We start from the raw sequence: 12,577 nt of genomic DNA, 5'->3' as shown, positions 1-12,577 counted from the left end.
AATTACACTGTGTCTTTCAGGGGTGTCTGTGAAACGGACCATGCTGCATAATAACTACTTTTACTTTTGGTACTTTAAGTATAATGTTACTCAGGTAAATCTTTGAATGTAGGATACATCTGTTATTCTTTATCTATTGACTTCCTGCCACTGGCTCATCTGCCCATTCCCAAACCCTCAGAGCTCAGAGGAGAGAGTCGGGCCATATTATGCTCACACTCGATCCCTTGGTTGTGAAGCATACTACCAATCACCCTCTACTATTTCTGTCCATTTCCAGATTGTTTTTTGTACTAAATAGCTTAAGTGAGCACAAGAGGCCCTTGAACATCTTCCACTGCTGGTTTTGTGCAGAAGGAAAGTCAGTGAGGGCTTTTTAAACAGCACTTAATCAGGGTTTCTACAATGATGTATCAATGTTCTTGACCCTCCACAACTTGAGTAAAAAACATGTAACACACCAACCATGCGTGTCTTTGTGTGCAAATTCTCTTGCTTGATGATTTTTATGATGACGTGCAAGTCAGTCTCTGAATCTTCCAGCTTCCCTTACCAAACTGCAAGCAGGTTGACCAAAGTAACTGTGCGCTCCTTGATATTTTCAGTTGATGTTGTGGATGGTGGCGTCGTTACTGACACTGGTAGAAGATGTGTTTTCTGAGGAGGACAATAAAGAAGCTCAGTCAGACATCCAGCATGTCCTCAGGCAGTCCTCCTGGTCCCCTGCAGAGGCTCTGGAACAGGACAGTAGTGTCCACACACCCTGGCCTGATGCCTATGGTAAGTAATTCACCCTTATTTCATCAGCAAGGCATCAAGTGTCAGTTTTTTGTTTGTTTGTTTGTTTATTTATCTACTCAATTTACCATTAAGTTTAATTTGCTGTGATCAGAGTAAAGGAAAGGCTGTCTGCACAGACTACCTGTTTACCGTCATTGGTCACAGAGCCGGTAAGAATCATTCATTCTTTATTCTGTGTGGCTGGAAATAGAGTTTTTTTTGTCTGCATGATCATATGTCAGCTGGTCGAGGTGAAAAGAGAGCAAACAGAGGAGCAAAAATAAAGGGATTTGTGTGATTTTAATGAGGTTTATATTGGTGTGGCTTCACTGGATAAAGTGAAAATACAGTGGAACAAAAGTGCTCTGAGCAGTTGACCTGCTCTGAGCAGGTGAGTAGCAGACTCTGCAAAGCACGCTCATTCTTGGCACCAACATTGCTGTACGCTAGATTCATGTAGCCACACACTGCCATGCCTCTCCTCACACTACGGTGTGCAGCAGCTAACAGACACAGTCGAGGAAATACCCTCAGTGTGTCACCGGTGAATAGTTGGCCAGTGTGCCCCTGCGTTTTGCATTGTGTGCAGCATCAAAAGCCCATGATGCTGACTGGCAGTCTGTTTCTGTGATTGTATGTGATTCGAGATATATGAACTACCCTTCACAAAATGCATCATATCTGGTGTGAACACACAAAACAATGTGTATGTTGTGTTGGCTGGTTAGGGTCATGTTACACTGACTTTCCAGCAGGCATATACTGCTAGGCTTTAATAAGCTCGGAGGGCACTCTTCATTTTCATCTTTCATTGTAACATTACTCAGGCCAGTTTCTGTGCAGCTAAGACACTGAAAACAAAGCTTCATAAATCTGAGGTGGAGGTCATAAAAGAGCAGCACGTCACTCCTGGATGACTAATATAGCTGCTGGAAATTTGCCTGGTAGTTTTCAACACTGAGTATGACCTTGGCAATAGAGCAAGGCCCCCTGTGTACAACAGGATAAAAATAATCAATCCAATGTGCAGAGAAATAAGACGAATGGCTGTTGATTATGTGTCTGTTCATTCCACCAGTTAGTTTGGCATGTAGCCAAACCAAACTCTCTTTTATGATAATAAATAACATTTTTTAATAATACTTACATTCATAAACTAGAAAAAATGTATAAAAGAAGATTTGAAGTAAGCTGCCCTGTGACACTGAAGGTGTGCACTCTAAGCATCAGTCTGATTTAGCAGCTTCCAATCATTAATAATCTTTAAAAAAAAAACCAACTGAAAATAAATCAGAGTAAATTAGCTGTAACTTCTGGATCCTGTATAACCAGCATGCAGGTTAGCTGAAGTATCCAGTATACATGCTCAGTACCTGTGAACAGTCTCTGCACAGAATAGCTGAATAGTCACTTTAATGGTGACATATGATACAAACAAGGAAGGGTGACATTTTGGGGCACCACTATCAGTTGCTCATAATTAGGATTGTTGTACTATTGTGCATTTAGTGACTCTACAGTGGCATGTCAGAAACAACACCATCTAGAGTCCCACTGGTGCTAACCACTCATGTAGTAGCATGGACTACATGTCTTCTTCAGATTTAGGGAGAGCTCTGTTTACTGAAAGCAGTTCATACCACTGCAGACTCATATAAACAGTGTAGTATAAAACACCTGTTGCATTTTTGAGCCTTGAGCAAAGTTTCCATACTTAAATGCCTGTAAACATATGCAAATTATTTTTTTAAACAAAACAAGTAAAGCAAGTATTCTCTGTCATAAATCTCATTACAATCTACACTGAGACTGGAGCAGTGCTGGTCAACACTGTGTGATACTAAAGGGTCAAACTACACTAGGTTTGTCTTTCATGATTGTCACTATGTCATATTTAGCAATCATAAAGCCGAAAAATCTTGCTGTGTCTTGGTCTACAAGTTTAAGGGGAGAAGAGTCGAGAAATTATAAACAATTCGATTCAGTTTAATTTATATAGCACCAAATCACAACAGAAGTTATCTTATGGTTCTTTTAATATAGAGCAGGTCTAGAACGTATTCTTTTATATTAATGTCTTTACAGAGAGAGACCTAACAGTTCCCACCATGAGCAGCACTAGGCGACAGTGGCAAGAAAAACAGACACAATGACAAGCACTGACAAGAGCATGCCAAACCAACAAGCAGCAATGTGCCAGAGAGGGCTCTGTCATCCTATTGGCCAACATGAAGGAGCACATTATAGGAGATGTTACATCAGACAGGAGAGCGAAAAAAATTCTGACATGCTAGACTTTTTAGGAGTGTCATCCCAAACACCACAACAATGTGGCATCTGGGAGGCCTGTCTGGGATTATGTAACACTACAGGGCCCATTCGTTGTTCCAAATTTGTCAGCCATGACAGCATCATGTCACAATCAAGCTGAACTCATGTCATCTTAACTGAGCCTAAAGGGAAAAGGTTTGGCAAAATAACACAGAAAATATGTTTTAAAAAAAAAGACATAATACAAGAACATGTTGAATCTACTACATCACAAAAATTCAGTATCGTAAAACGACAATACAACACAATAATTTATACAATGAGTCAGAGGTGCAGAATTAATGAACAAAAACAAACAAAGGCTGTTCACTCTCTGGAGTGAAGCTAACGACAGCTTTATTTGACTCCAGTATCTGATGTCATGTCTTTTCTCCCAAGCCTATATCAACTCAGCCAACAGAGACACAAAAACCAGTTACCGCACAGTTACTCTAGTGCTTGATGCAGTTATTGACTATGAGTTTCTCGTGACTGCACTCTCACTAAAAACAATGTTTAGTGCAGTTAGACATAACTGCTTGAACATTGCCCAATTCAGTTGTAACATGGAATAGTTGTATAATTACATGAAATAATGTAAACCCATGTGGCATGTTTCAACACAGCTAATATGTACCTGAGCAGAGTCTGACTGAGAAGGTCCTGTGCTCTTTGCCTGAGGAATATTTCTATGCATTTTTCTCATCAGTTTTTTTCTCGTGATTACAACTTTTCTTTTCATAAACATTAAGGCATGAGCTGACATGCACTCATGCTGCTGTAAATTTGCACTCTACAGTGGTAATTACCACTCCATAAGGAAAGTACTGCATGGAGCCATTTAGAGAAAGTGCAGGGTAAAGCCATCCCCAGGTCAGGAAGTAAAAATCATTCAAAGACTGGAGTCAGGTCTGCACAGTGGATTATTCTGAAATGTTCCTGGCAACTAAGAAAGCGACTTCAGCTCCTGTTGGAATTCAGCCAGCAGCTCTCCTCCCCTACTGATAATGATGCTGCACAGTGGCAGTACATTTCGCACCACTCAGCTGATAACCAGAGGAATTTCACTCCCAGTTTCAACGGCCATGTCTGCTTTCAATTTAATTACACATGCTCTCCCCTGTTTGTTCATAAAACTCCATTTTAATCCAGTACATACACTGAAGTGTGAGGAGTTTTTCACCTCCCAGTGTTGATCTTTATTTACATGGGTTAAGGGTATCGTCATCTATTGATGGGGTAATTCTACATTTAGTACATATTCTAGTTGCTAGAGCTATGATCTGGCTAATAATTTGGTCTTTTGCCAAATATGCTGGTCCAGATGTGTATATTAATCAGGAGATCTGCTAGTTATGGTAGCACATATGGTAGCACATTACAATCATTTTCTTCATTAAGAGTGTAATTTTTTTACTACTTGCAATTAAAAGTAATGTTCTAGTGCCAGTGGTTACCATGGTGGGGTCAGTGATCTTGAAGAGCCACTGGCCCAGAGGGTCAACTTTATAAGGAGATAATATGTGCTTAGAGCTTGTTCTGCTGCTGCTAAGCAGCCAAAAAAAATCACCCGTGTTAGAGCCAGTAAAATTGTCATAGAGGTCGCCAGGCTGAGGTCAGTACTCACTTTTAGTGGCCGAAATTTGTGAATCTGCAGCCAATAAGGAACTGTGCTATTATTATTATTATTATTTATATATTTATTTATTATTTTATTTTTTATATTATTAATAATATCATCCTTCAGTACTTTTGTAGCTTGTACCTGAATCACATTCTTTGGAGTTTGGTTTCTTTTGGTTTTCTTTTGTTTCATTTCTCTGACAGTTTTAGCATCACTGTTTATAGACCCCTTCAGAGGAAACTAGTTGGCTCATAAAGATGAACTAGGAGTGAATAAGACCAGGCATGATCATTTTCTATAGGGACAGACCTGACGTGTCCTTGAGCTGTCTTGTCTTTCAGAGTCTGTTCATTCTTTAGACGTCCCAACTTGAAAACAAGTGCTGCGCCTCACAGTTTGAGAGTCCACCATTTTAAAATGCACTCGATTAGAAAAATGATTTGGTATACACAGAGATAACACTAGCTTACAGGTCAGTGTATTCATTCTCTCCTCTATGCTGCTGACACATGCAGTGAAAAGCTTCAGCCTGTAGTAAAAACTCCTGTCACTTTTGTTTATCAATGGTCTGACTGCTTACGTGATCCCCGTCCTGTTGAACTAATAATGCCAACTCAACATTTCCTGCTGCTGCTCCTTCACATTAATAGCATTCCCCAGTGGAGCTGTTGCACTGGAGAAACAGTTCAATGTAAGGAATGAGCAATCCTGAAATATAGTGCCAGGCCACTTTCTGGTTCTGCCATAGAATATTACTGCTGTATAAGCAGTAAGATTCAGTGCTGTTTAGTCCTTGTATGAAGTACTTTCAGACACCTAAGAAATGAGTTTATGTACTTAATGGAAAAGTGTCACTTCTGGGAATTGTGTGTTTTAAAAAGTTATTACAAAAAGCTCATAAATAAAGTCATTTTGGACAACCTCCGTTTCTGTCTGCTCTAGCAAATCAAACATGCCTACCACTCCACAACCCATACTACCATGACACTACCACAGAAGTCAGAAATGTTCCAGTAATATTTGCATGATTCAAATAATTGACTATCAAGGTATCTTGTGTGTGTTTCCTTTTCCTTGTAGAAGAGTGGTCACTGATGCAGGAAGAGGAAATCCAGCAGGGCAGATGGCGGCGTTCCCCTCGTGACCCAAACTTGCCCAGAACATCAAGGAGGAACCGCAAGAAGACCAAAAGCAGCCGTGACTGTCGCCTGGAGAGGAAGGAGATGCGGGTGCGGGATCTTGGCCTCGGCTATGACTCAGACGAGATAGTCCTCTTTAAGTACTGTGTTGGAACATGCCACACATCCCGCAAGAACTATGACCTGGCCCTCAAGACTCTGCTGGACAATGGGAGCATTTCTGGCAAAATGGTCAGCAGTCACCCCTGCTGTCGGCCTACCCGCTATGAGACTGTGTCCTTCATGGACACCCAGACTACCTGGCAGACAATTAAGTGGCTCTCAGCAGCCAACTGCAGCTGTGTGGGCTGACTATAAAGAGGAGTGTCTATCTGCAGTTAACAAACACAGAAAACAGAAAACTCTCGTGTGAAAGAGCAGGATATTGTGAGGCCTGGTGTCTACTTTGGGTGACTTAACCCGGGTTCATGTGGTCTATGACATGGGCCGAAGATGGGATCCACTGCGCTGTGGCCAGGGCTTTCCCTGTGCTGATAGCTTGGCTGTTGTTGATGGAGGTTCAGATACATTCAGACAGAGCCTGATGACACCAGCAAACCGTCTGGATGTCTGCCTCCAGCCTGGGGCCGTAGAAGGTTTGTTTAAATGCCACCAGCAATAAGCACAGAGGAGGAAACTATCAGTACTGTTCCAGTTCATAGTGTATACATATTTGTGTCCTTTATTCAGTCTCTTGAAGGCATCCAGGTGATGTAACAGCCCTCTGGCAGCCATGTTTAACATATACAGCTCTTTGGCAACAGAAGCCCAGAGTAACCAATTCAATTTCTAAGCAGCTTGGCTATTTCAGAACGGTTAACTTCTGTGTTATTTTTGACTGGGAGCTGTGTCCAGTTTTCTGATATGTTAGCTAGCTAGCTAGTGGAAGCTAGCATTTGAAGAGGCAAACAAAATTTGTGGCTGAAATATGCAGCAGATATGAAGGGTAATATTTGATTTAATTTGTGTTCACAAATGATCAGTTTGAGCCATTTAATTAACAGAATGGAAACATTATTATTCATCATACTGTGAACTGTAAGAGATGTCAGAGATAAGACAAACTTTGTCTTAGCCTGAAAGACAAAATCCAAAGGCTGGGAACATCTCAGTCCAAAATAAAAAATAGAACACCACGCAACTTTTACTGGTCATTACAGTGAACATAGAGTGCTGAAACACTATCAGCATCAGTACAGTAGCTTTAGCATTCAAGGGACCAAAATGTTAAGATGATGAAACAAATGACTTTGTGAACAAGTTTATTTCTCCATACAAATTAATTCAAAGCAAGGATATGAAGTAGTTTGTGCCCACAAATTTAATGTTTACCCTTTATATGCCAAACTCTACAGAGAAGTAGAAGGATCCGCAATACCAGTTTTCATTTGAATTAATGACACTATATATTAATAATAATGACACAAGTCTTCTTTTAAATGCTGCTTGGAGCTGAAAAAAAACTTTTTCTTTTATTATATGATATTACAATGTTGCAATGCAACAACACACCCACAGCCCAACTTGACCATGTAATGACAACCTGACAAAAACTGCTCTTAAATTTATATTAATATAGGTTTAAAGTTGAAGATGGTTGATTATTTATATATGGTTTGAAATGTAATTCAGCTTCAAAAGTCTGCAGGTAAGATATTTTAACATTGACATTTTCTGCTGTTAGCCTACCAACTACCTAGCTAGCTAACAAAGCCAAAAGTTTAGATACAATAAGTGCTGTATCTAAAGAAAAAAAACAGGTCTACCTAATCAGATTACTCACTTTTAATTTGAGCAGTACTGACTTACATCCACACCACAGCATTGTTTAAATATTTCTCTTCTTCTTACTTGTTTGTTTTATGGGATATAATGCATACTCATTATTTGCCAAAAGCCAGTTTTCCAATGAGCCTCCATGAAGGAGCCAAGTGTGATTTCTAGATATTACAGAATCAACTGCAAAGCCTCAATTAAAACAGAGTCAAAACAGCCTCATATCAACCAAAAACTCAGTTTAACCAGTTTGAAGACCAAATACAATGATGTGAAGACATGCTAAATAAGAACTTAGATGTTTTGTTTTGTTTTGTTAATACAGCGGTCTTTATAAGACCAAAATTAGCTTTCACCATGTGATACAACTCTACCTTTCCTTCCAGGGCAGCTCAATAATATATTATCTGGTTGAAAAAAGCCATTATTGCAGCAGCTGTTTTCTGTCTTCCAGTAACAGTCTCTCACACGCACACATACTCACACTCTTATATACACTCACACATACACACACAATTTTAGTTTAAAATGCAAAAGTATTTTGTTTATTTTAGTGGATGGTGTTGAATGGATGAATGTTTTACTACATCCTGCAGCTTCTAAATTCAGCAAAGCAGATCAGATTAACATACTGTCCAGCTCATGCTAATTGTAAATGTCTCAGTTGCTTTGAAATACTTGTCTTAGCACACAGCTTGTTTACATCTCTTTTAGTGTGATGCCATCACAAATATAGCCATGAGACAAACATCACTCTGAGTGACAGCTTTTCACCACCTGGTCTATTTATCGATGTGACATGATACCACTTACTCGACCTGTAGTGTAAACAACACAGGTATGGATAATCGTATATCACTGTTGTAGACCAAGTTACATGTAATACAGTCATATGTAATCCAACAACTGCAGATGAGTTTACAGGTTTACAAAGAAGACTGTAATATATATCACCACTATTATAACTTCACTCACATGAAATGCAACATAAACTGATCATTGCTGTGAGTGAGATAGTATGCTATACATTCTAAATTGGAATAAGAAGACTGCTGCATTAAAAAGAAGTTACTGGATAATTCAGCTAAACTCCATGGTAACCACAGTATATCAGGGGGAGGTCATGGTTATGAAGTAAACTATGCTTAAGGTAAGGTTAAAGTTAATAAATAAAAAAAAAAACAATATAACGAACTGTTAATGAATAATATGTTGAGCACATAATGGATTTCTTTTTCTATTTTATTATTATTATTATTATTATTGCATATAATACAATGATATTTGGTTTTTACCTCATGGTTTCAGTAGCATTTTTATGTTAATGTATGTTACAATTACAATTTTCATAACCCAAATTGCTTTATATCGTAATGTAACAACAATCACCAAATTTACTAAATCATATACAATCACATTATGTGCTCAATATTTTAATTACATTTTATGCAGTTAATTGAATCTTTTATTACAGTATCCACAGTTGTTATTACTGCACACTGTGCAGTAATTATTATTACACTGGCACTTATGTAGGCTCTGGATGTAAATGTTGATGTGGACCAGTTATAAACATAGCTGTTACATTTTTAAAGTCATTTTTGTAGCATTATGTGTCAGTACATTTGGTACAAGATTGGTTCCACATTGTTCAACCACTCTGGACTGCACAACATTGAGAAACGCAAGTGGACCACATACACCTCAGCACAAAAAGCAGCTTCAGTCTCCAGCCCTTTCACATCTGACCAGTTGAAAAAGATTTGGATCCTGAACATTTAAAAAGTTTACAATGATATAATATCATTCGCTGGAATAGTCATTTTTTACATGCAAATGATTTAAGACAGTATTCATTCAAGCTTTTTGTGTCCAGCTGCATTGAAAACTAGTCTAAAAATATCAGCGTGATGCATTGGCCTGTTTTGTACTTTGTGTCTTGGCAGTGTGTATCTCTGAAAAGTATGTTTCCACAGATAACACTGGGATAACAAAAGACCTCCACACATTTTTATTACTACAATTGGTTCTGCCTCACACTATTCAGCTCACTGGAAGATTTCCAAGGTTTTTTTTGTTGTTTTGTGTTATTAAAGATCATCTGAAGAATGCTTACAGCAAGTTCACACATAATCTCACATTTGCTTTCAATTACGCCATCTCATATTTTTATGATAGAGCTTGTACCATTTAGAATGGTAATGGCTAATGGCTAACTTGTGAGCCAGAAAAATACACATTATAAACCAGACAGCTTTTGACTTACTGGAAGATTAAAAGTTTCACCTTTGACAGAGCTAGTTTAACTGTTTGGATTGGACAAATGCAGACAGTGGGTGCTTCTAATTTTTCTGAGTCCCTTCCATGTAAGAGGTATTATTGTATCATTATGTGTAGCATTAAGAGGAAAGAAAAGATGTGAGAGGAGAGGAGAGAAATCACAAAAACAGTAGAGAAATGAGAAGTCCTTTCCACAGAGCTGTCGTCTGAAGCAACATCATGTATGCCTCAGAGTCTGTATTTGCAAATATAATGAGTTGGCTGTCTGAATAATAATAAGGTTCACAGTTACTGCTGTGTCTATGCATGTTTCCCCTCAGATAAATAATATGTTTGTATGCACTGTGTAATGACAACATCTGCCCATGGCTTTGTCCCTGTGAGCTGTGAGTGAAGAAGCATGGATGTTGCATCTGTAGTGTTAAAAAAAGAAAAGGCTCCCTCGCACCTCCTCGTGAAAACTAACGCCAGTACTTTGCATTCAGCATTGCAAGTCTACACTGCTCTCTGCTGGACAATACTGAGATGCAATACACTTGTTCACTTTGTTTTCTGTGTTGTGATTTGATTTTAATGTGACATTCGAAAATCACAAAAAACAATTTACTGAGTTATTAAAGACAAAAGGCTAAATAATTGCCCTGCTAACATGCTAACATGTTTTTCATTTATTATGACAGAGTAAACTCATACAAGGAAAGGAACACATAGCAATGTGTGCTGTATTTAACTTTATTTCTTTGATTTGTTTTGATTCAGGCATCTGTATCTTTCATATCAAACGACACTTTAGTTATTAATTAATTCTTTGTCTGCATTTATTTATCTGTTTATCAATTCATTACCTAATAATCCAGGTTCCAGGTTATGATGACAATGTCTTCTTAAGTGACATATATGTTTTAGGGAAGGTGGAAATTAGGTAAACTGTCCTGCAGTTACTGCAGATAAGGGAAATTGAACAAGGGAAGCGAGGATTTAGGAGACATGAAATAAAGCATATGAGAAGGGTCCTGTATATATGACACTGCTCCTCATCTGACTGTGGATAAGATGCACAAGCAAAAAAATGGAATGTTCCTTTCAGAGCTGAAGTATACTTAATCCAAAAAAGGTGATATGTTAGACATTCATTTATTATAGATATACTGTACTGAAGACGTATACTCATCTTGTTATAATTATAAAACAGTTCTGAAATACTGTTTTATTGTGCTTTCACCTTGCGTAAGTAGAGTAGTTTCTGAGGCCTTGTGTGACTTTTTAAGTCAAACTTAATTTCTCTATTAGATGCTATGCATCATGTTGCCTTACTGTACATAAGAGTATTTATTGTTAAATTATTCTATTTATTCTTTATTTGCATTAAAACCATAGGATGCTCTGAGGATGTTTATTATTATATGTATGTATGTAGAACAATCGATATTAAGTCAAGAAGAGGGCTCTATATTGATATATATGATGGGCTATTGTATCCCTCAGTATGTTTGTCTTGCGAACACATTAAACATTAGGCTCACAGCAACCTTAGGGTCACATATGGAGTTTGGAGTGAGCCACTGGGCTGTATAATCTTTTAATACATCGAAACCTTTTTTATGACATTTTATGACTGCCAACTCAGAATAGCTGGCTAATTACAACTCTTGCTGGTGCTATGTGGGTTGTTCAGTATTATTATGTCCAACACAGTTTATACATCTTTAAATTCAAGAGTACTAAATGTATTTATTTTTAATCCATAAAGGGACACTAAATTCTAAATTGATTAAATCACCATTACCTTTAAAATGAGATATGTAAGTCTGTATGTGGCACATGTCAGACTCCACAGAGGCAAAGTTCAGATGGAAAGAGTAATATCCAATTTACTGATTTACTCAAGAACTGATTTTCAGAAACATTCTACACAGGACACATACACAGAATACTGTCTCCCAGAAATACTGTGTCTATATACGTAACTTAAGTTCAACAGCAAATGTGTTTTCTAAGAAACATAATCTCTGGGTGGTATAGATGTGTTAGGGTTTTTAGTACCCACACCCACATATAAGAGCCATTAACAATGCCCAACGTGTAAAAACATGCATTAATCAACCATCACACCTTGGCCTGACCCACAAACAGGCAGTAATGGCATCTATATCATAAAGCGAGAGATAAGGAAAAACGTGTAGCCAACAAGGCCACAGCAGTGTGAGCAGTATTGTACTATTATCAGAAAATACACTCATTTTTAACAAGCTTACCTGACTCAGAGGTTGGGCAGACTATGGTCTACCCACACTTCACTACCGGCTGGATTATGATGAGAGGCAATGTGTTTACGTTTATTACTACGTTTATTAACAGCAGTGGAGTTGCCAAGAGGTCATCAGGGTGAATATTAGGTGTATAAAACACATCTGCCATATCCTCATTATCTTTATAGAAAACACAGTCTGGTCACGATTATACAAAATGTGTTTGCTGTTGCAGTGTATAGAAATGTGATTTTAGGAGACTGGGTTGTTTAATATACCACTACATCAGTGAAGACAAGTTAGTATGTATTGTAATGTACATATTATAATCCCTCATGAGCACGGCTTCAAATATAACTTACTGAGCAGGGGTTCACCCT

The 12,577-nt window shown here is 38.1% G+C and overlaps 1 protein-coding gene across 1 annotated transcript; it reads left to right on the top strand.

The window, feature by feature from the left end:
• Nucleotides 1–5,806: 5,806 nt before the first annotated feature.
• LOC108896961 (artemin) lies at nt 5,807–6,792 on the top strand. Its single transcript, XM_018696311.2, has one exon. The coding sequence runs from the start codon at nt 5,809–5,811 to the stop codon at nt 6,202–6,204; it is 396 nt and encodes a 131-aa protein (XP_018551827.2). The 5' UTR covers nt 5,807–5,808; the 3' UTR covers nt 6,205–6,792.
• Nucleotides 6,793–12,577: the final 5,785 nt, after the last annotated feature.

The sequence above is a fragment of the Lates calcarifer genome, linkage group LG17, assembly GCF_001640805.2.
Source record: "Lates calcarifer isolate ASB-BC8 linkage group LG17, TLL_Latcal_v3, whole genome shotgun sequence".
Lineage (NCBI taxonomy): Eukaryota > Metazoa > Chordata > Actinopteri > Centropomidae > Lates > Lates calcarifer.
The sequence above is the reverse complement of the archived record's forward strand: the minus strand, read 5'-3'. Positions and strand labels throughout refer to the sequence as shown.

Coding starts and splice junctions, on each gene's coding strand:
- LOC108896961 (XM_018696311.2), top strand. CDS start 5,809: ATGCAGGAAGAGGAAATCCAGCAGGGCAGATGGCGGCGTTCCCCTCGT.